This window comes from Branchiostoma lanceolatum, chromosome 4, assembly GCF_035083965.1.
Source record: "Branchiostoma lanceolatum isolate klBraLanc5 chromosome 4, klBraLanc5.hap2, whole genome shotgun sequence".
Lineage (NCBI taxonomy): Eukaryota > Metazoa > Chordata > Leptocardii > Amphioxiformes > Branchiostomatidae > Branchiostoma > Branchiostoma lanceolatum.
This window is the reverse complement of record NC_089725.1, coordinates 29,021,691-29,048,069: the sequence shown is the minus strand read 5'-3', so window position 1 is coordinate 29,048,069 and position 26,379 is coordinate 29,021,691. Positions and strand designations below refer to the sequence as shown.

Genomic DNA, 26,379 nt, shown 5'->3' with positions numbered 1-26,379 from the left:
CAAATGTGTCTGCGAGAAGAAGCCCTAATGACTTCAATTGCGGATCTTCTTGTCCGTTAGGCCCAGACAAAACATCCACAATCACTCCGCTAATCCCGGAGATATCTCTCCTGCTGGTGCGAAAGCATCCTCAGGGGCAATCATGTCTAGCGGTACTAGCGGGTACTAGCGGTAGCGAGTTACAGGATAGCTTCCTCTCAAAGGCGATCACCTACATGTACACCAAGCAGGGCTCGAAAGGCTGTTTTCTGCACACCTGCTCCAGTGCAGGATTATATAAAAAAAAATATAACCTTCTCGGCGAAGGTAAAAACCTGCACGAGACAAATTTTACCCGCACCTCTCTTTCCCTTTCAGTCTAACAAAACAGTGTTTGACGTTTGTCTATTTGAGATTGTAGTTTTTTTTATCACACTAAAAACTGAATAGGAACTATCTTCATCCTTTCTTTGGCATATTACAGAAGGTAGCAAAAGAAGCAGCAGAGTTAGCAACAAAAATACTTATATTTACTCATGAATACACAAGCTGGTTCAGGTTAGGTGCAGGAAGACATCAGAAATACCTGCATTAACCTGTACATGCAGGATTTCGAGTCCCGCCCCTTATCTGACAGCAGCTGACGTTAGTGTAAGGGCATCTAAGGAACCCCAGTGTGTTCACAACAGCACGAGACAGCAACAGGCACTTAAGACAGTCTCCTCGCAGAAGGGGGCGACCCTTTCAGGGTGAGTTTGCGTTTAGGACGTTATTTACAGAGGTGCTATGCTGACTGCATACCTGCGACAGTAGCAATGTGTACTTCTTAAGTGTGTTGACATTCTGCTCCCCCTCAGTTTTTAAGAAGGCATCTTATTGGGATATGGTAACATTAATACACTGATCTCAAGTAGATATTGTATTCCAATAAATGTATTGTATAAATTCAATTCTATCCATTTAAAAATAAAAACCTTTGAAAACACATACAGCCAGTTCAGTTGCTGGTCTTAACTATTCTGCTGAGAAGCGCTAAGAGAAGCAGAGTGGAGCTAGAATAGGATGGATACCAGGCTATCTTCATACTGTTCTGACTGCACACTGTAAGTCTTGACATGTTCGTGGTGGCTTAACTTTTGCAGTGACTTCTCCACCGCAAAATTATGACACCGCGATTTATGTGTTTAAAATAAAATAAAATTGCATATAAATCACTACGAAAACCTACTTTCCTCTCCTATCATGAAATCAAGTCTCGGTGAAAATAAATGCATCTACCGTACCTGCGACAGTAGCCGATGTACTTCTTGAGGGTGTTGACTTCGAGCTCCCCATCGGAGACGGTATGTGTGGTGGCCAGCGCGTTCATGTGCACATTCATGACGTGCTTCGCCAACGTCTGCGGGGAGACACAAACAAGAGTCGCTTTGTGGAAGGAGGGCAGAAGTATGGCTCTGGTATGAGAGGTAAAAGATCTGGTATGTGCTAAATCTTATGTAACTGTCACCTGAGGCTAGCACTGGAAAAAGATGTACTGAAAGCTCTGTCATGACCACTAGCATCCTCACTAGATAGCTTTAGGCCACACCAATTTAATTTCTTGGTTAACGGATTTTTATTTTCAAAAAAAAAAAAATTTCAGAAAAAAAAAATCATGAAAACAGAAGGCTGGCCCAGCCTTCTGTTTTCATAATTTTTTTTTTCTAACATTTTTTTTGGGGGAAAATAAAGATCCATTAACCAAGAAATTAAATTGGTGTGGCCTTAAACAACGCTTAGTTAGATGTGCAAAAGTTATCTGTGACATCCGTGAATAGTTTCATCAGGTTGGTAAGTCACTGAATAAATATAATCTTTTTTTACTCAACCAAGAGATTTATTCCTATTATGTATAAGCAGCAACACCTGTGCAGTCAGAATTGCCTTGAAGAAGGTGACAGATGGTCACCGAATCGTCAGTGGAATAAATCTCTTGGTTGTGTAAAAAAGAGTCTTTTTATTCAGTTAGCTGTGACAGGTCGTTCTGTGTAATATTAGTATAACCATCTGCAGCCGTGCCGCATCCCTGCAAAGCTGGTGTGTTACACCGAACTGTTATACTGGCTATATAGATACAGTACCATACAGATGACCTGATGTTACCTATAGGTTCACAGCACTAGTCTGAAATTATGACTTTGGTATGAAAGCTAAAAGATTCTGTCAGTGATAGTCTGTGGGGAGATACAAACAAGAGTCGCTTTGTCGAAGGAGGGCAGAAGTATGGCTCTGGTATGAGAGGTAAAAGATCTAGTAAGTGATAAATCTTACGTAACTGTCACCTAATAGGGCTGCATACATAAAAGCAATGTTAGGCACAGATTTTAACGCCAATATGATATTTTCTACTTTTTGCAGAGCTAAATTTTCATCTTTATGTATGTACTTGAGTGTGATTTTACCAAAGTACAGTATCAGTACATTGACTTCAGTATTTTGGATCTTTACCTAAAAGATTTTCGCCTTATCGTACAGGTATGCAGCCTCATTTCGAAACTGTGGCTTTGGTATGAGAGAAAAAAGATCCTGTCAATGATAAATCTTATGTAACTGTCACCTGAGGCTTGCGCTGGAAAAAGATGACCTGCACCTAAAGCTCTGTCATGACCTCAAGTTACCTTCATGTACATAGCAAGAGATCAGGACTATTCAGCCCTTTTACAACTCCTCCCAACACCCTAGTCAACCCAGCCAGGCTGAGGGTTAGGGAGTTGGGTGGGGTTGGTATGGACTGAGCTGGTAAAGGGCCGAAACATCAGACATCCACACAACAAGTCCGAAAGTATGGCTTTCGTATTCAAGGAAAAAGATTCTGCCATTGATATATCTTATTCAAGTGCTAAGGGGAAAGGAAGAAATAAATTTGTCTTTACCATGTCCTTCTGTTCACTGTGCTCGTCCTTAACGATGAAGATGGTGTCGAATCGGGACAAGATGGTCGGCATGAAGTCGATGTTCTGTACAACAAGAAGACAAAAAAGTAGTTACTCTAACAGCTGACAAAATAAAGACAAGAGAGAAGTTACTTCGGGTTGAAATGGGAAGTATTTCAAAGTTTTATCTTTTTGGTTTGACATCAGTGTTTTCTTCTGTTGTTCCCTGTAAGTACATTCTTATATTTCACAGAAACAAATAGTTTCTGCTGATTCATTTAGAAAAACATTCAAGGAACTAACATAAACAATCTTCACACACCTCATAATTCACAAGACCGCAACATATCTTACTGTTTATGTGAAACAACTTGATCATCACTATCAACCACTTCTGCAGTTATCCTGTTATTGGCCTTAGGCCACAGCAAGTAATTTTTATGGATGACATCAGCGCGCTCATTAATTTTCGCCTGATTTCGAAATAAAAAACAAGAAATTTCATTGCCCTCCGACGGTGGTCAACATGCCAAAAATTGGCAAATATGTCGTAAACGTTGACAGTATAAGGTGTTTCATTGCATATGAATACCCAGTGTAGTTCCTGCCCATGATGGTATGATAACATGCTGTTGTCTGCATTTCTTCTAGCAAGGACATTATATAGATAGTGGGGGGGGGGGGGGGGGGGGGGGGGGGGGGTGTTTCATCGCATATGAATACCCAGTGTAGTTGCTTCAGATGATGGTACAACAAGCTCTTTTCTGCATTTGTTGTAGTTAGTCTATTGAGATGTACACACATCTACAAGGATATGTTTACTGTTGAATCAAAGAGGTTTTATATTATATATGAATGAATAAGGACTAATACATTGGTTGAATACAGGACTTAAAGACCTGTTGGTCATAATATCATATTTCGCCGCCTCAATTCTTGTTTAACAAGACTTATGATCTCAAAATTTGAAAATATGGGAATCTTGTTTTTTTCTTGCCCACCTTGTTTTTTTTTCGCCCTATCTCATTAATTTCGGAGTCTGCGGAGGATGTCATCCATAAAATTTACTTGCTGTGGCCTTATCTGTATTCCAGCAGAATTGGTTCCATTTTCTTGACTTTGACTCTTGAAGTGACCTATTGACCTTCAGCTACCCCCCTCCCCTCCCCTGTATCCTGTCAATTTCCCCCCTTGGTGCTGTTCTGCCATAGTAACAGAGGCAATGGGCGGTTTAAAAAAACTGGTCCCATTTCCCTGAATCTTGAAGTGACCTATTGACCTTCAGCTACCCCCCTCCCCGCCCCTCTATCCTGTCAATTCCCCCCTTGGTGTTGTTCTGCCACAGTAACAGGGGGAATGGGCGGTTTCAAAAAAATTGGTTCCATTTTGTTGACCTTGACTCTTGAAGTGACCTATTGACCTTCAGCTACCCCCCTCCCCTGTATCCTGTCAATTTCCCCCTTGGTGTTGTTCTGCCACAGTAATGTGGGGGAATGGGCGTTTGCTAAAAAATTGGTTCAATTTTTTTTTACCTTGACTCTTGAAGTGACCTATTGACCTTCAGCTACTCCCCTTCCCTGTATCCTGTCAATTTCCTCCCTTTGGTGCTGTTCTGCCACAGTAACAGGGGGAATGGGCAGTTTCAAAAAAATTGGTTCCATTTTGTTGACCATGACTCTTGAAGTGACCTTTTGACCTTCAGTCCCCCCCCCTCCCCTCCTCTGTATCCTGTCAATTCCCCCCTTGGTGCTGTTCTGCCACAGTAACGTGGGGAATGGGCGTGTGTGTTCCACCTGATTAACACAGGAGATTGGGTTAACATGTCTGTCAGCACTACAAAGCCAGGGACACTGACAGGTGCAGCCTGATCCAAGGGTACAGGTGGTGGCGTCCAAACCCTCGTCCGCAACAAGACATCCTATCCCCCTTCAGCTTCCTTCCGACCTTCTCATAGATATATTTGCTCTGGACATCCTACCCTTCGCCTTCCTTCCTACCTTCTTAAGATATATGCTACGGTCCTTGCAACTGTAAGCTGCATGAGTGGTAGTAAATAATGGTCATGGATACTTTCCATGCCTCCCATCCGGCTCAAGCCAGACACAAGCATTTGTCAAGAGCGCTGTAAAGATCTTGTCAGTAAGATGAAATTTCTCGAGCCTTCCGAAACAAAGGTTCCTCAGTTGACCCAGCCCTATGAACGGTATCCACTCGCCAGGTGTAACTGTCAGGTGTAGCCACTTAAGCGTTCCAAGAACAATCCGGAGTAATTGATAATTTCTGTTCTCCACTCAACCAGAGCGGACATGTTTGCAATGCTGTCTAGAAAGCAAAGAACCCACTCCACTGGCGATGCCGGCATCACACAGTCAACGACCTTCAGACGAATTTGTTGATCGCAAGAAGGTCAATGAATTTCAAATATCGCCAGAGTCTTTTAGCCTCAAAATCTTCAGTAACTTTGAACGGCAAACATTGGCCAAACCCTAAGAATCGATCAGTGGTCAAAAGGACATTGGCTAGCCAGACCCCCAAACTCAAATATCTATCGTGTGTATCCACATGATAGATATTTCATATTTTCGCATACTTTTTGCCTGAAAAACTTCTATAACTTTGAATGGCAAACATCGGCCAAGCCCTTAAAATTGTTCAGTGGTCAAGAGGCTTGCCAGGATGCCAGATCCCTAGCCTAATTTTTAAATTATCTGTCTCGTGTGTATCCACATGATAGACATTTTTTAAATTGGGAGTCTGGCATCCAGGCACGGTACTGGCCATATCGCTGCCGAAAATTTCCTTTAGACTTCAGACTCATCGGGCAAGCTTTTTTTCCTGCTGTGTGATGGCAAACACCCTGACTGGCCATGATTATCACTAATGATGCTATGCTGCATAAATACCTGTCTTTGCGGGACAAATCAGAACATTCTTGAGTATGTATCCATTTTAATGGCCAAGATGGTTTCCGACATTTTACTAAATGGTAAAAGAGTTTGGAGACATTCGTTTTATGAGCTTTTAAGGTTAACAATATGTTTATAAACAAGTTAATAAGATTAATAGTAGGCCAGCAACATACTTTAGATCTTGAAACTTTTTCCGTGGTTTTATTTTTGCGGTAACCTCTCCACCGCAAATGCACGACACCGCAAATACGCGTTTCAAATCTATCACTACTGTACGAGACACAGTACTACTGTAACAGTATTGTTCAAGCAACAACTTAGAACACCGCGAAAACCTCCTTTTCTCTCCTGTAGCGAAATAAAACCACCTCCAAAACAAACGAATTTACAATCTTTAAGTCAACTCAACAACCCATGATTTTATCCTAACGGTAGCAAAATTTCACGGTGTAGGGAAAATGGTCATTTTCACGGAACTTTAAGTTCATGGTGGGTAGCAAGTGATTTACACGTTACAATTTTTTTTCACGGTGATGATAAGTTCATGGTGCAGTGAGGTGACCGTGAAAACAGTGAAAATGAAGTTACAGTGAAAGAAACAAGAATTACAGTACAGTAGTTGAGAAATGAAGACTGACGGATTGTTATGTTATCCCCAGTCCCCTGCCACCACCTGGCAGGAATGAGCGAGATAATCAAGATAATCTCTCACTAATCCGCCAATGTGCTGACATAATATCTGGCTTAATCGAATTAGTTATCGTAATTAGGAAAGCAACATTCCACACTCAAGATAAGGAGGAAGCATCCAGTCACAGGGAGGAACCACTTGTAGTTGCCATGGCAACGTAGGAAATGGCCACCAACAGGTGAAACTACAAGTATTCAAAGCATTTCTATGAGGGCACACCTTTCTAATAACCAAATTCCTTTGTTACAAAAGACTTTTTCAAACATTCTTCTAAACCACAATGGCATAGTAGTATAATTTTTTTTCATTTGCAGGGCTCGAAATTCATCTTTGGGAATAGGTGCACTGGTGCACCCAACTCAAAAAATTGGGTGCACAGAAAGAATTTTGGGTGCACCAGATAAAATAAAGTTGAATGTTCTTCAGAACATAATTACAAAGTCTAATGCTGCTGCCTTTCTTAAGAACTTCAATCTGTAATTCTATAGCTAACTTTAAAATTTCAAACAAATAATACATTAAATAAAGTACAGCAAAAAGTTATCATGCTGTTTTTTATACTTACATTTCAAGAATATTCTGTATACTAGTGTACAATAGTACCTTAACCCTATAGCCTACAAAAATATCTAGGTGCACCAGTGCACCCACAGTCAAAAATTAGGTGCACAGCTCCAATTTTGGGTGCACATGCACCCACTATTTCGAGCCCTGATTTGTTTTACCAGACAAATCCCACTCAGGTCTGTAAAAACTTTATATTGGTTTGAATGTTCCTATAATCAACTTCGCCTTTTATCATTCTAAATTTATTTGAGTACTTCCTAATGTTGGATTTGTACAAATTCGAAGCAAACATACTTAGTATGTAGCTTAACTGCAATTCATGATACCAAGCCTAAAATAAAAGTAACATCTAATATCATACAAAATTGTGAGTCTACTAAATTCTAGAAAATTTGCTTGTTTCTGGCAAGTATTTCTAGAACCTGAGAAGTCGAGAGAAAATCTTTGAGATCTCTAAATAAAGCAGGTAATCAATTTTCCTGGCAACATTTCTTTTTTAAACAATAGGGCCACCATGACAGTTGACCACCAAGACAGTTTAGTTTAAACCTCAAGCTGCATCCTGTCTGGGGGCAACTGTGTCATGGACGACACTAATAATAGCTCCAAACAAACCCAGCTAGCTGCATCACTCTTCTCAGGCCAGGAAGGTACCACCCTGTGCCAATAGGAGGGACACGCCTCCTGGTCCCCCCCCCCTCCCTTCTTACTCATTTTTATCCCCTGGTGACTTGCAGCTGTCCAAGCTTTAACCCTGTACCTGGTACTGTCAGACCAGTACATCCTGTATTGACCACTCAAGGGACTGGCAGAAAATAGTCACAGTACACAGGTGGCCACTGTAGACAGGATTCTTTATGCTTGGGCTAATGGGAAAAATAATCTTAACTTTTTGGTGGTCCTCATGCAGTGATGTTCTTTAGTACAGGTTAGACTGTATCAAAGACATTCTAAAACTTTGGAAATTCAGAGTAAATTCAAACTAAAATAGCTTGACCTTCTGATGATGTGTCTAGAATCGAGTTCTTACTTTGACTAATAGTAAGTCACTGACAAAGAGTACACAGTAGACAAGTGGCCGTTGTAGAAAGTATTCTTAGTGCTTGGGTCAAGGGGCAAGATAATTTAGGATACCAGGAATAGGAATAGATGAGGTCAAGCCTTGTTCCTTCAAATTGTTTCCTGGGAAACAAGGAAGGGGGTGCTGACAAGGAAGAGCTTGGTTAGCACTAAGTAGAGAAAATACCAAAATTATAAAAGTCACTTAATTGCTGGCCTTTTTTTTCTTATTATGTGCTGTTTTCTGATTGATTACCAACAGGTTATGACATAGCTGGATGGCCGTATTCAGAAAACTGAATACAATCAGAAAAGATGTTTTTGTATTATGATTTGTACTATGATTGTTATCATTTATTTACTATTGTTATCATTACCTTCATTGTTTTCATTATGATCTTTATTGTTATTATTTCTGTATGTTGATATTTCTGTTTGTATTATCAGTTATTTTATGTACGCAGGGCCCCTCTGAAAAGCAGTGGGAACCACTGAGCAGGGCCACCCTGGATAAATATGACAGAATAAAAAAAATAAATAAAAAAAAGAGAGCACAGAGTAAGACAAAAAAAAGGCCAGCGACAGAACCTGTTATGGGAGCTCAGCTTTGAGGGGGGTCTTTCTTACCTCCTCTCCTTTGGTGTCATCCCAGCGGCCAAAGACGGAGTTCGCCGCAGCCAGGACAGCGCAGCGGGAATTCAGCGTAGTTGTGATGCCAGCCTGAGGACAAAAAAAAAATATTTAGCTTTACATGAAATCAGATAGCAAAACTTCTTTTTATCCATGCAACGTTTGCTGCACACATTCATACTTTTTGCTTCCCTTCTCAGCACTGTCCAGTTACACATATCACTGTATATCAGACTTTTAGTAGTACAAGTATTTCATTTCATATTTCTGCAAGACATTTGATCTGTTTGTATACAGCAGAGAATCTTTTTAATTGTACATTTCTGTATTTTCTCATAAAAATGTATCAGAAAGACAGTTCAACAATTTTTCATACAGGCCAGAGTTAAAAGCTTGAATTTAACACAGCCTTTAACTCTTCAACAGACACATTTTGTAGGTGGACTGACATTGTGGATTCAGCGCAAGTCTGCGTGGAGGTGCCACACACTCCTGGAGCAAGTGGCTTGTGAGTGTGAGTGACTGCCTGACATCCACATTCAGAACATTAAGGACCCCAGCAGTAGTCCCTCTGGAATTTCATGTTTTTGCCAACTTCTCATCAAGTCTTATTTGCTACCAGCACAAGATAAAATCAGCCATGAAACGACTGAAGCCACAACTCCCACTCCAGGGCTCCAAATAGCCTACAAAAAATGTACCACCTGCAAATGCAGGTTTGGACAGGTATCTTGAGAACTTACTACTGATAAGGTATTCTTATACGTTGCCTCTACTGGCCAAGGTATCAGGTATATATTATGTGTTTGTGAATGTCTGTACCGTATTGGTAGTAACTATTTCCACCTGTAAAATAATAAATAAAGAATTGCAATAGTTTATAAACAATTGCCACTTTGATCCATAGCTTACAAAATCTCCTATCATTGCAAAGCGGTTCAGTCAATTCTACATGTTACCTACACTGGTGTAGCCTGAGTGTCATCCTATTTCAGTTCCAGGTTCTACCTTCACGTCAAGCTAGAACCTGGAACTGAAACAGGATGACACTCAGGCTACACCAGTGTAGGTACGGAGAAAGAAGTGTGTTTTGAGCCCTGCAGTAACTCCCAGGATTCTGTTTTGTGTTGGAAGGTTTGCCAGGTTAATGGGAAACCACCCACTCCTTACATGGGGGCTAGTCTTCCAATTTGTGGCGGCGGCATCCATTCTTTATTAGTAACTTTGTGACTGAAGTAAAACAAAAATCCGATAAGGTTCTATCTATGCGATTGACCCATTCCACGCAGTACCAGCCCCGCCCACCTCCAGCAAAATGCAGACAAAAAAAACACACGTAAACTAAGGCAGACATGCAGCAACACTCTCATTCACTGTACTGCTAATTTTGATGGATTGGTTTATTGTAAAGCACAAGGTCATTTACGAGTCATTCCCTGTAACATCATTGACGTTTAGTACATGCTTATATGGCAACTATAAGCCAAGACATTTTTGTTGGTTCACTGACTATTAAAAGTCGATTCACTGCCACTCCCATCCAAAGAGGTCTCAAACTCAATGACACGATTAGAAGTACAAAAGCTCTCTGACTCAGAAGAAAACACAACAATCCTATCTGATCATTCTCTTAGCTGCCGTGCCACTTTTGCCCTATGACTCAGAAGCACAAAAGTTCACAGAAGAAAACACAACAATTCTATCAGATAATTCTCTAAGCGGCTAGTCTTTCTGCTGACTTTGCAGATACCTGAATGTCAAGGTCAAAAGGGCAGGGAGGGGCTGAATGGCGGGAATTATCCATCCTTGAAAGAAATCATTACCTCCTCTCCCCGGGGGAGCTGGAAAGTTTCCACGGGGACGTCCAAGGGCCGTGGAAGTTTCTAATCCACCACTACTGGATATTATGTAATGAGTAGAGGGGCTCCCCCTTGCAGAGTCATGGTCAAAGCAAAGGTCTCTCAGCGGGGAGCACGGCTCTCAGGGCCGACTGTCTTCTGTCTGACCTCACAGAGGTTGGGGCCAAATTCCAGTAGGCACATCTTAGCACGGGATTGAAGACAAGGCAAATCAGCCTTAAAGACTATTAGCTATATCTTCCTAGTTGGACGGTGGGTGTACTATTGTTAAGGGCTTGTTTTTTTTGCTATTACGAAGTTTCTATGCTACCGTCTTCTGTCTGACCTTATAAAGGTTAGGGCCAAATTCCAGTAGGCACATCTTAGCACAGGATTGAAGTAAATAAGCCGTATAAAGGATTCAATCTTAGTAGTTTGGGGGTTGTAATACTGTTAAGGGCATTCACTATTGCATGTTTCTTGGTTTGACCTTAAAAAGGTTGGGGCCAAATTCCAGTAGGCACATCTTAGCATGGGATCAAAGTAAATAAGCCTTATAAAGGATTTAATCTTACTAGTTTGGGGGCTGTACTACTGTTAAGGGCATTCACTATAATGCATGTTTTTATCTCACTCTTTTGTTTGACCTTAAAAATGTTTGGGCCAAATTCCAATAGGCACATCTTAGCACGGGATTGAAGACAAGGCAAATCAGCCTTTAGGACTATTAGCTATATCTTCCCAGTTGGGGTTGTACTATTGTAAAGGGCTTGTTTTTTGTTTTGCTATTTCTAAGTTTCTATGCTACTGTCTTCTGTCTGACCTTATAAAGGTTAGGGCCAAATTCAAGTAGGAAAATCTTTCAAGACAAAGTAAGTCAGCATTAGAGTCTTCCAGTGGGGGTGTACTGTTGTAAAGGGCTTTTTTTTTCTTTTTTTTTTTAACTTTAAAAAAGTTTCTAAATAACTGTCTTTTGCCTGACCTTACAAAGGTTATGGCCAAATTCAAGTAGGAACATCTTAGCCAGGACTGAAGACAAAATAAATCAGCCTTACAGATGCTATCTTCCCAGCAGGTTGCACACCTGTCAAGGACTTGCGTCTTGTTTTTTGCTGACAAGAACTTAAATGAACTTTCTACCTTACTGTCCTCTGCCTTGTCTTCAGGGTTAGGGCCAAATTCCAGTAGGGTCTTCCTGGATGGGAGGGTGTTCTGATGTCAAGGAATTACGTCTTGTTTTTTGCTGACTTTTGCTTAACAGAACTTTCTCTCTAACTGTAGGTCAGGGGAAATTGAAAATGAAATAAAAAAGCATAGGATACCAACTTGCTCTTTTGATACTCATATATTTGTGCATAGTTTTGAAGACTAACTTTCAGACAAAACTTGAGATACCAAACGGCAGCTTCATTTTGCATTTGTGGCTTCATCTTAATTCAAGAACCAACACACTAAATCGGCGTGTCCTTAGTTCTCCCCTCCTGCTACATTATATACAGACATGTCCTAACACAGTTCACTGCCGTAAGAGCCCCATGGGTTACAACCACATTTGGTAAAAACATGGACCCATGAAACCCTCTGCGGTTCAAACACCACTTGCAGAGCACTTAACATCTTGATTCCATTCGGATTTGGCCTACTTGGACCCCCACCAGGCTAATTACCTTCGCCGAGAAGGTTATGCAGAGGGTAGCGTTTGTATGTATGTGTGTGTGTAATGTACAACATAACTCGAGAAGGCTTAGATGGATTGTCTTGATATTTGTTAGGTGGGTAGGTCTTGATGAGACTAGGAAATGATTAGATTTTGGGTCCCCTAGCGGCTTGTTACGGTACTGCAGCGGAACTTCCTGTTTCAATATCTCGTGTTCTGGACAAGCTATGGAACTGATTTTTGAGTGGTAGATAGCTCTTTGGACAGAGAGTAAGTGGTATAGGTTTTGGCCCCCTAGCGGCTTTTTTGGAACTGCAGGAGCAGGTTTTGGTTCAGACTTTGAAAGGGAATAACTCAAGAAGGGCTTGATGGATGGTTATAATTTTTGGTAAGTAGATAGCTTGAGTGATGATGTACATGATTAGATACTTATTATGCAAATCAGTATCTAATTTGCATAATCAATGAGGAAAGTTTATACATCGGCCAAATTCCACGACAGGACTCTCAAGGTTCCGGGTCGGAGTTCAATTGTGACCGGGGGTTGGGTCATGACCCGGTAATCTGCCGGAAGTGCGTGGTCGTCACCCTGATTTCTGCCCGAGATTGCTTGGTGATGGTTTTAGCTGTGCATGAATATTTTGAATCTTCTGAAAAGCCCGTGAGTTGTAGTATTTTTGGGCGCGGTGCAGTTGGTTCGCTATCGAAGCCTTTTTTGTATTAGTCCGCGGCAACGGTGATGCGGTTTTCTCGCCTGATGACCCAAATAGCATCGTTTTTAATGCATTTTCACCGAATTTGCGTCATCGGAGATTGCGAAAAAGTTATCACATGACTTTTTTATTTTTTTCATTTTTCAGAGACACCATTTACTAAGCTTTCTCAGCATATATGCCGTGACCCCAGGAAAACTCGTTTTTTCCGAGCAGGTTCGATCAAAAAAGTGTAAAAAAATGATAATTTTCGGGTGCCAAATTTACATTTTACTATGGTTTCTACCCAAAATGAAGGGACAACGGAAAAAACCGATAAATACATCGGAAAACAGCAGAAAACCGCTTTTCGACCATGTGATTACATTTTCCGTCCTACTTTTCTCGGCGGAATTGTAGCCCGTCGACCTGAGGGTGTCGGCCTACATACGAAATCGCAAAAAAACTCCGGTCCGAGACCTTAAAAGGACGGCAGCGGCTACGTCGATGACGTCATAGATGACGTTATTTCGACGCATTCGAAAGCTTTTATCATATTCTGTAAGTTTGTTTGAAAAAAAACCGAAGTTTGTCCTTTTTTCTCTTTTAAATTCGATATATCCATGGACAGGTGCTTGGCGCCCCCCTCCCCCATGTGCACCCCCCCCCCCCCCAACCTCCAATACGGCCATCTTTAATCATTTCTGGCCGCCAAACCGTTTTTAAAAGGAATTCACTGACTGCGTCATTTGATGGAAGCCCATGTCCAAACTTGACATTCGGTATGATTTTCGCGATGCCCCGCCATTATGATGACTTAAATGGGTGAATTAAGCTAAAATCTAAGTGCTTTAAGCCTTCTTAAGGCGAAACTTGGTTTTCTGACTTTTGGTTCGTCGCTCCTTAACGTCGCGATCTTTTCTTCTTTTGATGGTGTGAAGTGATAGCCTACTAGGCGCGCTACACATCTCGGCCGCACTTATTTAAACTGCCCGCTTCCAGCTCTGATGATATGCTCCATGTTGCGCTTTGGACTGTGTCAGAATGCATTCGTTTACACATTTGGGGAGCATTGTGCTGCTTAAGGGGCCTTTACGGCGAAATAGTGAAGAGTTTGATGTCGGACGCGTTTGATTCGGAATGTGCGACCTGTGGTCTACCAGTCTATACCAAAATTTGACATATTCTTCGTTTCAGTTAAAAGCTACGAACTTAAAACGCGACCCCCTGCTGTTTTCCTCGAGAACCATGACGTCACTGCGTGACGTCACCGACGCCAACTCTTAAAGAGGCTTTTCTGCCAATATGCAGCACCGAAACGACGGAAAGTCCGCATAATTTCCAAGCCAAGGGCATGAGCAGGCTCTCCATCCCGTTTTACCTGTTTTTTGAAAAGCGATGTCCTGAAAAATGATGTTTTTATCCATTTCCCTACTGTAGCGTTGTTAAGGCCTGTACGTTGGCAAGATAGCCTCAAAACACAGTGTTTTTCACATGACTTTAAACCCCTGCTGCGGGAAAAGTAATCATCGCAGATAAGCCAAATTTGGATATATGGTAGATATAACTTTTCTGAATATTTTGAACAAATTTTAAGAAACAATATGTTTCTTAAGGTTCCGGGTCGGAGTTCAATTGTGACCGGGGGTTGGGTCATGACCCGGTAATCTGCCGGAAGTGCGTGGTCGTCACCCTGATTTCTGCCCGAGATTGCTTGGTGATGGTTTTAGCTGTGCATGAATATTTTGAATCTTCTGAAAAGCCCGTGAGTTGTAGTATTTTTGGGCGCGGTGCAGTTGGTTCGCTATCGAAGCCTTTTTTGTATTAGTCCGCGGCAACGGTGATGCGGTTTTCTCGCCTGATGACCCAAATAGCATCGTTTTTAATGCATTTTCACCGAATTTGCGTCATCGGAGATTGCGAAAAAGTTATCACATGACTTTTTTATTTTTTTCATTTTTCAGAGACACCATTTACTAAGCTTTCTCAGCATATATGCCGTGACCCCAGGAAAACTCGTTTTTTCCGAGCAGGTTCGATCAAAAAAGTGTAAAAAAATGATAATTTTCGGGTGCCAAATTTACATTTTACTATGGTTTCTACCCAAAATGAAGGGACAACGGAAAAAACCGATAAATACATCGGAAAACAGCAGAAAACCGCTTTTCGACCATGTGATTACATTTTCCGTCCTACTTTTCTCGGCGGAATTGTAGCCCGTCGACCTGAGGGTGTCGGCCTACATACGAAATCGCAAAAAAACTCCGGTCCGAGACCTCAAACATGTGACATATGTAACTGAAGAAGAGAGAAATATTAATAGATATCAATTATGCAAATGAATACCTAATTTGTATAATTAATGAGAAAATACTATAACTCAAGATGGGCTTGATGGATGGTAATGATTTTTGGTATGTAGATAGCTTACGTAATGCTTTGTATGATTGGACGATAATTATGCAAATCAGATTTTAATTTGCATAATTAATGAGACAACTTTAAAAACCCGATGTATTCCATGATATGACTATTGACATATGTGACATTTGTTACTGAGGAATTTTGATAGATAAAAAATATGCATAATTCATGATAAATGTTACTTTGTTAGCATAACCTTCTTTGTTACGCTCATACTTTGTTTTTTGGGTGAAGAAGATCAACTGGTATGATTTATAATTGATGGCAAACACCCCTGATATGTCAGTCATAAAGGTTATAATCATATGGCGAAGGTATGAGGTCGTGGAACTCTAGTTTTGAATAAAGTGCAAGCCAAGGTCAAGTATAAATGCAGTCCCGTGGAATTCCCCAGTATTTAGGGTCGAGTCAGGCTGAACTTCCCTGTTTCAGCTGTTTATTTACATTACGGTGGACCCCCTAAAGCTCGGAGATCTTATTTGCAGGAATGATTTATCCACTGTTTAAACAGAGTCTATTACTGATCACAAACTAACAAGACCTTGGACTTCCAAACCTGGAATAACTTCTCGGAGGGAGTTGCACGGGTAGGAAGTATCCCGCAAAGACCTTGCAGCAGGTTTTATCATAGTGTTGGTTTTATTGTTTCCCTTTGAAATTTTACGGGTTTCCTGACCACAGAAAACAGTAGTCTCGCAGCAAGGGAGGCAGTTTGGCAGGTTGGAAGTATCCAGAAGGTTTTATATACATCGTTTTAATCGTTTTCCTTCTCAGTTTTTGGGTTTTCCTACCTGCATGAGACCAACACCCCACCTTCATCCTAAGGCTGAAAGACATAGAAATTGCCTGACAGAATAATCAGGACCACTTAACTACCAACTTTCTTCTCAAACATAAATCTGTCACTAACGTTTATGCTGGACAACAGTTTTGGAAAATTCAGATAGGAGAAAAGATCATCAGCTGATGCAGGTCCTTTAATTATGCAGTCAAGCTTTTCATGTTCTGACAGTTTAAAACAATCAAGCAATAAAGCAATGAATCAATACATATTGACTATTGATTAATATGTATTGATTATAGTTGTATTACTTTGTTGTGATCTTGGTATGGCGGCCTTGAAAATGTGACTTTTTCCAAGGAAACCTGTTTCGCCAAGTCTTCCATTTTGTAGGAGAAACCTAATAAATAAATAAATTTGAAATAAAGATTATCATTACAAAGTTCAATGTTACTGTGAACTAGTGCTGCTGACCTTGGCAATGGAAATGGTCTGCTGCTCCATGGCTTCATGGATGGCAACTCGGTCATCCTCCCTCATCTACATCAACAACAGGGAGGGGGAAACATTGTTATCATGACACTCAACTGCCCCCTAGCAGTTAGGCTGTGAACTACAGTTGCTGGCTGAAACTATAATTCCTTCCTTCACAGAAGACCTTGTAAAGACAGTCAAAATTCATCCATAAAAAGCATGACAAAGCTAAGAAAAAAATTGCAATCAGTATGCAACGTTGATCTAGTGGGTAAGTTTAGACCGTAGAATAACTTCTCAATACAACAATAATGTAAAATTCAATCTATAACAATGAACAAAGGTTCAAACAAACAATTCTTTATCAAACTATTTTGTCACAACAATGTCAAATACGCTACAAATCAGACTCAGAAATATATAGACTTAAATATTACATTTCACTTGGGTCCCTATCCCTATCTCTGTTACTGACTACACTAAAGCTGAACTCACCTTATCAAATTCATCAATACAGACCACCCCTCCATCTGCTAACACCATGGCTCCGCCCTCCATTACAAAGTTTCGCTGCCGGCAAGAAAGCATACGCATGGTAAGAAATCTTATCATCGTCATGGTTACATATGAAAAAGCATCCCAACTGATAAAAACTTACAGTTTTCAATCTGAGAGCATATTCACTAACAATGTTTTTTATTGGTCAGAAGTTACCCGCAATGGCAGCCTATTAGCACTGAATTGATGCAGGGTATTAAAGGTTTCACACAATACATAACATATATAATATCTTATCCACACTTGCACTTTATGGAACTGTCGCAAGGGTCTGGGCGGCTGCCATTCGGCGCCACCAGGTGACCTCAATACGACCTTCCCCAACCGAAGTCAGGTACCCATTTACACCTGGGTGGAGTGAGGAAAGTCGTGTAAAGTGCCTTTCCCAAGGGCACAAGATCGGTGACATGACAGGATTCAAACTCGGGACCTCTTGGTTCTGAGTCGAACGCTCTGCTGTTGCGCCACACGACCCCACAAACTGTCCATATCAATGAAGCAGGCAGGTGCTGACTGCCATCTCAGTGTCCCTATTTGTATTTCAGTGGACCGTAGCTTGAGAAACACAGCATTGTTGTGAGTATTCTTCTAGTATTCTTCACTTTGAGTAGAAGACATCTAACATTTGTTATTTGAGGGTCAGAGCATCTTATGACCTCTTGAGCAACATATATATGTAATGATATATGTTGCTCGAGTTATTAGGACTCAAACGACTGTGTATCTCTTTTACATTTTATCTTACCTTTACCTCTTTCCCTCATGACCTCAATGAGAGTGCCGATTGAGCTTCTCATGAATTAACAAAGGTTCCAACAAACAAACAATCTTTAAACATCCGAAAAATGCTTGAGTTGCGATTCACTGAAATGCAAATTAGGACACCAACATGGCTGCGGACTCAGAGATGACATCATGTGGTGCTCAATACAAAATGCAGTAAAAAAGTAGAAGACTCACAGTGGCCGCGTCCCTCATGACGGAGGCGGTGAGACCTGCGGCACTGCTGCCCTTCCCTGACGTGTACACCTGTGGGGAGAAACACACTTACTAAGTTATCTACAACTCAAAAGCCATGAATTCAATTAATCTCTTCTTGAGTTATCCTTGAACGAGGACATCTGGCGATGTCAACACGAGGAACAATGGGTTCTTCTTCTCCACTCAGCCCTGTCCTCCATCAGTGAGCAAAGTTCTGCTGTGGTGATGTTACTGAGCCCAGCATCCCTTTTCAAGATATCCAGTTATTGGAAGTTTCAGATATCAACAGCCGGCAGTTTTTGGGAAAGTCAATAGAAGGGTTCAAACCAATACCATTTATTCCCCAGCACAGCCCAAAAGCTACCTGCCACTCTAAAACTGGGACCACAGCATGTTCAGGACCCGAAGTACCAGAACCGGATGTTCTGATTTTTGATTTTATTAGAATTGCAACAGTGCAATACAAGTGGGACACAGGCAGCTACTGCTGGTGTCGTGACCCACACATAATATACCCATTTTTACACTAGGGTGGAGTGGGGAAAGTCGTGTAAAGTGCCGAAAACCCTGCCATTACGCCACACGACGCCACAGTCCCCTGCATGTAACTGCAGTACTAGAAAATACTTGTCTTTCATTTTGCTGACAGTTAAGGATAGTCTTACCCCAATGGGTGAGACGTTCTCCACAAACTTGAGGAGCTGGCTCTTGGCGGTTCCGGGGTCTCCCAGGAGGAGCACGTTGATGTCACCTCTCCTGGTCAGGCCGTCAGGCAGCCTGCAAGAAACAAAAAGTTTAAAGTCTCGATTCTGAGTTTTTCAACGATTTTGTGCCTGATTTGGTGCTCTATCCGAAAGAGTTAATCAGAAATCAATGTCTCAAATGCTTCTTGTAATGCCATTTTAACCTCCTCTCTGCTGCCTAACCCCATAACCAATACAACTTTGGTGCCAAACGGCTACCTTAGTAGGCTGAAGGTAAATCCTACAATCTGCTGCTGTGAAGAATTTGAGCCCTATTATTACCTTTGTGTGTTGCAAACTGGTTTTTATACGGACCAGAGTAAGTTAGGTGAAGGTAGACATCGGAAATACGTGCACAGCTCAAATTTTACCTACACTGACCTGCCTATGCATTTAGTCTGTTTGTTTGTTTGTTTGGATCTTTGTTTATGATATTTGGAATTCTACATAAGAAACACTGTACCTCTTTCTGGATCCTCCAAACAGAAGACAGGAGATGGCCTTCTTGATGTCTGAAAAGTAGGATGAACAAAACAAGATGTAATTACAAACGAACATTGCACACAAAGCATATTCCAAGACAACAAGAAAGATACAAACTAAGGTGATTGTTCTGGCAAAAATTAAGGTTACTAAACAACTATTTCGTTTGTACAAAAAGACATGAAAGAGAACTGGGACAATACAACAATGCCCCCTATTGGATGCAATACAAACTGCACAGCAGCAGTTACAACATGCTGTGCCACTTGTTACCTTAGCCAAGAAAATTATGTTTTCAGTGCTGTCTGTCTATCTGTGTGCATGTTGCCAATATAGCTTAAGAAGGATGGATCCTTATGATATTCGGCAGGTGGGTTGGGAAAAACGAAGGTCAGGTTCGATAATGAACACCCTAGCGGCTTTCTAGTTTCACAAATATAATGATAGAAGCAGCTCCTCAACACTGATGTATAGTACTGTGTACCTTAACTGTGTACCTAACAAAAGGTTTTAGAGGGTTCAGAACAAAATGGAAAATACAAGTAAAGAAATTTTTTTTGCAAGTCCGGACTTGTTTCCAGACGTTAAGGTTTATCTGAACTTGAAGCTAAAAGTCCAGCTCAGTTCCAGTGTTTAAGAATGCAGCACAACCAATGTACTCACCGAGGCTCCCGTAGATGGAGGGAGCAATGCTCTTGGCGATGATCTCGTGGATGTCTGGTTTCGTGCTGAGTCGGCGGAACTCTTCCTCCTCCATGGGCGTGACTGAGCCGGCGCTGCTTCTTCCAGGGCCGGACATGTCCACCCGGATCCCGACAACGCGCAGGTACGGGTTACGGATACCCACCGCTACCTTGTCACGGGCCCCTCTCTATGAATAAAAGATCAGAGTTACAATTGATATACAGTTTGAAACATTTTTAGAGGACATTTTTAGATAGAGTTTCCATTCGGATCCCCACCACGCGGAAATACAGGTTACGGATGCCCACAGCCACCTTGTCACGGGCACCTCTCTATGAATAAAAGATCAGAGTTACACTTGATGCACATTTCCTAGCTAGGTGTTTTTTAAAAATCCTTTCTTGCCTGGTGGCACATAAAGGCAACAAGGATGTTGGAAGTGCTCTTCAAAGGGTTGCCTGCCGTTTGCCATAAATACAGGTTGTCCCTTGTCAAGGGAGCTTTTCTGTACTTATCCCTAGAGCCATCCTACTTAGTTTACCGGGTCTCCCATACTCTCCCCCTAAATAATCAGTCTGTTGGTTGGATGGTTGGTTAGGGGAGTACGGGAGCCCTGGTAAACTAACTAGGATGGCACCCAGACTATACTGTTTTCTGAAAAGGGGACAAAATTTCACTTGTTCATCTTTTCCATTTGGGTGTCAATAACTATGTGACAGTCAACAAAGACAAGCTACTGATACCCTCATATTTCGCTACCTTGTCACAGGACCCTGTTCCAATCAAAATTGTACATGGCAGTGAAAGTTACGGTCCATTATAAGAAACACAGAAGATAAAAGTTGTACCTTGCCGACTCCTGCTGACTTCTTGATGGCGTAGATCCCCATGATGGTGACTCTGTTCCCCGGAACAACCCTGTCACACAGGTACCTGCCACAGAAACACAAGGGAGGCGTCAGGATATCGCCATGGAAATACAAGGGTGGGTTCAGGACATCACCATGAAAACACAAAGAGGGGGTTAGGATATTGCCATGGAAACACAAGGAGGGGGCTTGGAAAGTGTTGTGCAAACAATGATGACATAAGCAAATCACTGGCACCACCTTGTAGAATCTAAAATTAAGGTGAGTTGATTTGCTTGTTCTGGGGCGTGCATCAACTCAGAGCTGCAGCACCACATCACTGTAAATTTCTGAGGAAAGCCCTGGTTATGCTCTCTAACTATTAATGCTGCTAAATGTTAGATAACTCCAGCGCAAGAGCCCGAACAGGGTTATGTTTGCAACAAAGCGATGGCTCTAACACTGTACGCAGGTGAGAAGCTGACATAATTGACAGGCCAGGATAAGTGCAATACTGACACCAAGTTCACAGTATAACACCCCATCCTGACCTGTCAATCACACAGAGGGGCAGAGCTACTGCTGCAGGGGAGGTGCCACAGACCTGTCAATCACACAGAGGGGGAGGTGCCACAGACCTGTCAATCACACAAAGGGGGAGGAGCTACTGCTGCAGGGAGGTGCCACAGACCTGTCAATTACACAGAGGGGGAGGAGCTACTGCTGCAGGGAGGGCGGAACTACAAATGCAGGAGAAGTTGCCATGGCCAACAGGACGGAACAAGTGCAATACTGTCTACAGAAAGAGCACTGCACCTTATCCCAGCCTACCAGCCACATATACCTGACATGACCTGTTGACGATGTGCCCTTGGGAAAGGCACTTAACACTAATATACTCACTTCGCTCAGGTACAAATGAGTACCTAGCTTCGGTTAGGAACGTCCCTCGGATAAGACGTTAAATGGAGGTCTCGTGTTTGAGGGGAGCCACACCCCGAGGACGATCAAGAACCTACCAGACTCATCGAAAAGAGAAGGGGTCCTTCCCGGTGTGAGTGGATCAAATAAATCTGTCCGGCTATGCAGCTGGTACACTTGGTGTGTTACGCCACGAGGGGGTTAACCGGGTATGCAAATAAATAAACAACCAAGGACTACACCATTGTTTCATCTATTTGGTAGTATGATTTTATGTACGGTATATGTTTTTATTTTGGTTCTGTTCCATTTAGTAATTTGCAAAAGAAACTTATTATTTTATTCTCGTTATAACTTTGAGTAGATGTTATGCCCAATAGACATTGAAAAATGCCTTTTAGGCGATATGTAGCCTACAGTGCAGCATCTGCGGCCAGTGTTTCCGTTCAAGGATTGGACTGATCAGCCACTCCCGCACCCACAAGGACAACTGAAGTTGAGGTCCTCATTGACTACGATGGACGAACATCATTATCCTCCTGGTAAAATAAACAAAAAAACAAACAAAATGAGTTTGGAGCCCTGCCCACCTGTCGCAGTAGAGCTGCAGGTGCCGCGGCATCTCCCCGTTCGGCACGGCCTCGGGCGCCTCCTGCAGCTTCAGCGTCTGGAAGTCCACGCACGTGCACTTCTCCGGCACGATGAAGAACGGGTCCACCGGACACTTCGGACGCCCAGCTTGGTCCCTGGAGCACAAAAATATACACGATGATGTTCACAAAAATTCACCGTGCTTCCCAAAAATATACGATGATGTTCACAAAAATACACAATGATGTTCCAAAAACCCAATGTCATTTACATTCATCTGAAGTACAGCCAATAGGCCCTCATCTGAATAATGACCACCTGTCCATATAGACCAGATTTACTTGATCCCCTGGGTGGTCTTCCTGGGCAGTTTTGATTGGATACTGAAGAGAATGGAAAAATCTCTTTTTAAATATTAAAAAAGAAAAAAATAGACAACTCACGTATTACACTTGCGGGGGAGTAGGTAGCCCTCCAGCCCTGGCTTCACCGCGATGTTGGGGACAAACGCACGACAGGTGCGACACTGGATCGTGATCCGGGTGGCCTTGGCGCGGATCGTCGAGGCAGCGATCACGATCCCTGGGATCTTCACCAGTCTCGCCATCTGATCCGACTGCGTAAAACAAATAAATGAATCAAACAACTGTATAGAAAACAAACTAAAGTTTGGTAACAAAATTCAGCATTCTACCTTTTCTTTCATCAGGGGTTCATCTTAATCAGGAAAGAGGGGCGCTGCGCCCTCTTGTTTCAGCCCAGTGTCCCCTTGTCGAATTCAGATTTTAGCTTAATATCCAGCATGCAGACTTCCCTCAGCAAAGGATTCTTCCATAAATACATAGAATTAACTTCCTCGCCTGTGTGTGCTCCCTCTTATTCACTTTTTCTAGATAAACCCCTGTTCATTATACATTTTCTGCATTCTATTTGATCAGAGGTTTGACGCTTCAGGCTTATGCCTTGAGCTCCCCCATACATGGGGCCATCGGCTTAACGTCACCATCCGAAATGACAATTGAAATCCTTTACATGTCCGAGCTGGAGTCGACCCTAGGTGTATTTTACCCATACTCGCTCCCTTACAGATGTTCATGAGGTAGCGGGTATGAGAGCCATAAACCAGATAGGCTAAGCTGTCCGACAAAATTAGAACAAGGAGGCTGAAATTTGAAGGACACTGCCTAAGGCGCAAGGACTTAATGCTCTGGACTCCCTGGCATGGGAAGACGAAGCCAGGTAGGCCTGCAGCAAACTACATTGACTCATGAAAGAAGGACACAGGCCCCGAGGTTGACAACATGTACCAGGCAATGAGGGACAGAGACGCATGGGGAGCCATCGCGAACGGAGAAACCTGGACTCGACATGAGGAAGTAAGCTGTCTGACCTTGAGGTCCCTGATGGTGGCAGGGTTAGAGTCGTCCATCAGCATGACCTGGATGTCCTTGACCTCCGACTCCCCCTCCGGCCGCGGGCGCGTCACCTCATCCGCAACTTCCGTTGCCGCAGTCTCCAGCTAGGGGAACGCAACGAGAAAAAAAATCAAATTAGCTGTGAACAGAAAAACTGAAATATTGTGCGGAAATGCAATATGAAAAAAATTATTAGCTATGAGAAAAACTGAAATGATGTGGAAAAATGGGGGACTGCAACAAGAAAATCAAATTAGCTGGGAACAGAAAAACTGAAATATTGTGGGCAAATGGGGGAACGCAACAAGAAAGAATAACTAGGTGTGATGAATTGTAGACAATATGTGAAAGGTGAAGGCCTTACAACAAGTAACAAAATAATAAGCTGTGTCCAGAAAAACTCTGAAATAAACGTGTCATAAGAAGCCAGTTCACAGTTTTAACTGTGCATGTGTAACAACATACATTGTGGATAATATTTGGATAAACATATGTCAAAGGTGAAGGCCTCTAACTTGAAAACAGTTCTTGTCTTAACAACTATGCTTGATACCATGTCCAGACGTGTTTTGTTTCGTCTGATGGGCCTTAACTTTGACATGTTACTGGTAATGAATCTTGCTACGCATGCGCAGTTCAATCCATTAACTGGATTATTAGAACAATCTAATGCAAGACTCATTCTAAAACGATTGTAACAGTTACAATGTTAACTGAAGGGACCACCCTAAAGATTAATACATAAATAAATAAACAGTAGTTTTAAGGTGACAAGCAACAACAACAAAATGTGAACATTAAACTTTTTTTTACCAGAGGCAGAAGTTCTGACGGTGCCTTCCGCAGTTTGTCTGCGAGTTCTTCGTCGAAGTTGGCCAAGTCCCCGACGTCCACCTCGATGTAGTACTTGCTCAGGTTGTAATGACGCTTCAGCTCATCTCTGAGGAGGGGAGATAATGCATGTAGCTATAATTCTCCAACTTCCAAGAAGGATAATAACATCTACTAACATAATTCCACTAGGGTAAATAATTCCGCCATCCTGAAAAGATACTTCCAAACAGATCTCCAACTCAACGTCCCCAGTAGAATACACTCCTGTATATCTAAACTGTGCAAACTTGGGGGTGCTGCACTAGAGATCTCTCAAAGTCAAACCCAGCGTTTTTGAGCGTGGCAGATTTATTTTACCTGGCGGATTAATGTTAATGTTAATGGAGGGTTAACAATTCTGCAATAAGCAATACCAAGCAGCAAGCTAGGCAAAACAATGCACTATCACTCCTTCTGAATATATATTTTTCGTGTGTTTCAAGACGTGACTGACTAACATCTAAGCAGATATTGGGGTGAAAGATTTTAATCTTTTCAGATGGCTGGGATTCTCTCGCTTTAAGGCTGAGGAACTATCATAGAAGGCAGGTATCAGAAAACATTACCATTTTCACCACAACATCTGCTTGGAGATTATAGAGCCAAAACCTTGGATCCAGAATGCATTGCGCAGAATACCCGCGAAAAATATCTGTGGACCCAACAAAGCCTGTATAGGATAAACACACCTCTTCCCTACAACATACTGTTCACCCCTTCTATATCACAAACACTTCACGTTTAAATATCCTGTTGTATCAAACTTCATTTTTGTGGGGTCAAATTCAGCAGTGTCTACGTGAATTATTTTGGGCTGCCAGTATGGCTGACTTACAAGTGATTTAATTTTTAAATCGCTACAATGGCGATTTGCAACTCCTACAAAAACAATAAGCCCATGCAAGTTTCAAACATAGCCAAGATATTCTGCCAACCGTATGAATTCAGTGGTATACATTTTTTCAGCTGCAGATGCAGTAAAGAGGAATATATTCCTAGACGGGTGCACGTAAAATTATTTCGACCCTGAGCCAACATGGCGTCCCCCCAATTTAAAAATCCACCAGACACTAAAATCCCGTTCTCACCGGTATTTGTAGTCCATTCCCTCGTGGAATTCACGCAGGAAATCCTTGAACCTCTTCTTGGTCTGGGTGTTGTGGATGTACTGCTCATCCTGACCTTCGTCGCCACCGAAGTTGTCGCTGAAAAAGATACCGGGATCGTCGAATCCGTCCATGTTGCTTCTTGCTGTGCTGTATGTGTAACGAATGAATGCTTCTGTCTGGAAGAGTCTCACGTGGTCGAATTTGGCGCGAAATTTTCGCGGGAACAGGCATCATTGGACGGAAGTGTGGATCATTTGGGAGTAGTTCACTAAAACTTATAGGGGTGTTAAAGTCGTAAGTGTATCACAGTTACTGCAGCAAAAGCTAATCAATTATAGAAAGTATTATTGAAGTTCATAGAATCATATATACTATACTAATCTCAACCCTATTAACTTTGTAACTGTATGGTTTAACTGCAAATTATGAATATCTAAATATAACACACCTATCAATGAAATAGGGTATCTGATCATGTGTTGTTTTTCATATGGGCGTAGTCGAAATACCAAGCTCTGATTGGTCCAATTGCTGATCCTGCTGTGTTTTGATTGGTTGTC

At 42.0% G+C, this 26,379-nt stretch overlaps 1 protein-coding gene and 1 long non-coding RNA gene across 2 annotated transcripts in view; both read right to left on the bottom strand.

Annotated features, from left to right (window-relative positions):
- The window catches only part of LOC136433903 (DNA replication licensing factor mcm5-like), a 41,274-nt gene extending 15,273 nt beyond the window's left edge, over positions 1 to 26,001 (bottom strand). The window contains exons 1-15 of the mRNA XM_066426496.1: positions 25,799 to 26,001; positions 24,651 to 24,777; positions 23,813 to 23,941; positions 22,866 to 23,038; positions 22,422 to 22,577; positions 20,911 to 20,995; positions 20,042 to 20,249; positions 19,359 to 19,407; positions 18,818 to 18,929; positions 18,132 to 18,200; positions 17,109 to 17,183; positions 16,614 to 16,679; positions 8,745 to 8,837; positions 2,892 to 2,975; positions 1,263 to 1,378 (exon numbers count right to left, since the gene is read on the bottom strand). Of these exons, the coding sequence (XP_066282593.1) occupies positions 1,263 to 1,378; positions 2,892 to 2,975; positions 8,745 to 8,837; positions 16,614 to 16,679; positions 17,109 to 17,183; positions 18,132 to 18,200; positions 18,818 to 18,929; positions 19,359 to 19,407; positions 20,042 to 20,249; positions 20,911 to 20,995; positions 22,422 to 22,577; positions 22,866 to 23,038; positions 23,813 to 23,941; positions 24,651 to 24,777; positions 25,799 to 25,950 (1,694 nt within the window). The 5' untranslated portion in view covers positions 25,951 to 26,001. The remainder of the gene's footprint in view (positions 1 to 1,262; positions 1,379 to 2,891; positions 2,976 to 8,744; positions 8,838 to 16,613; positions 16,680 to 17,108; positions 17,184 to 18,131; positions 18,201 to 18,817; positions 18,930 to 19,358; positions 19,408 to 20,041; positions 20,250 to 20,910; positions 20,996 to 22,421; positions 22,578 to 22,865; positions 23,039 to 23,812; positions 23,942 to 24,650; positions 24,778 to 25,798) is intronic.
- Positions 2,984 to 6,796, bottom strand: LOC136433904 (uncharacterized). The gene is made up of 2 exons (XR_010755675.1): positions 3,970 to 6,796; positions 2,984 to 3,307 (listed from the first exon to the last, which is right to left on the bottom strand). It is a non-coding gene; the product is annotated as an uncharacterized lncRNA (long non-coding RNA).
- Positions 26,002 to 26,379: the final 378 nt, after the last annotated feature.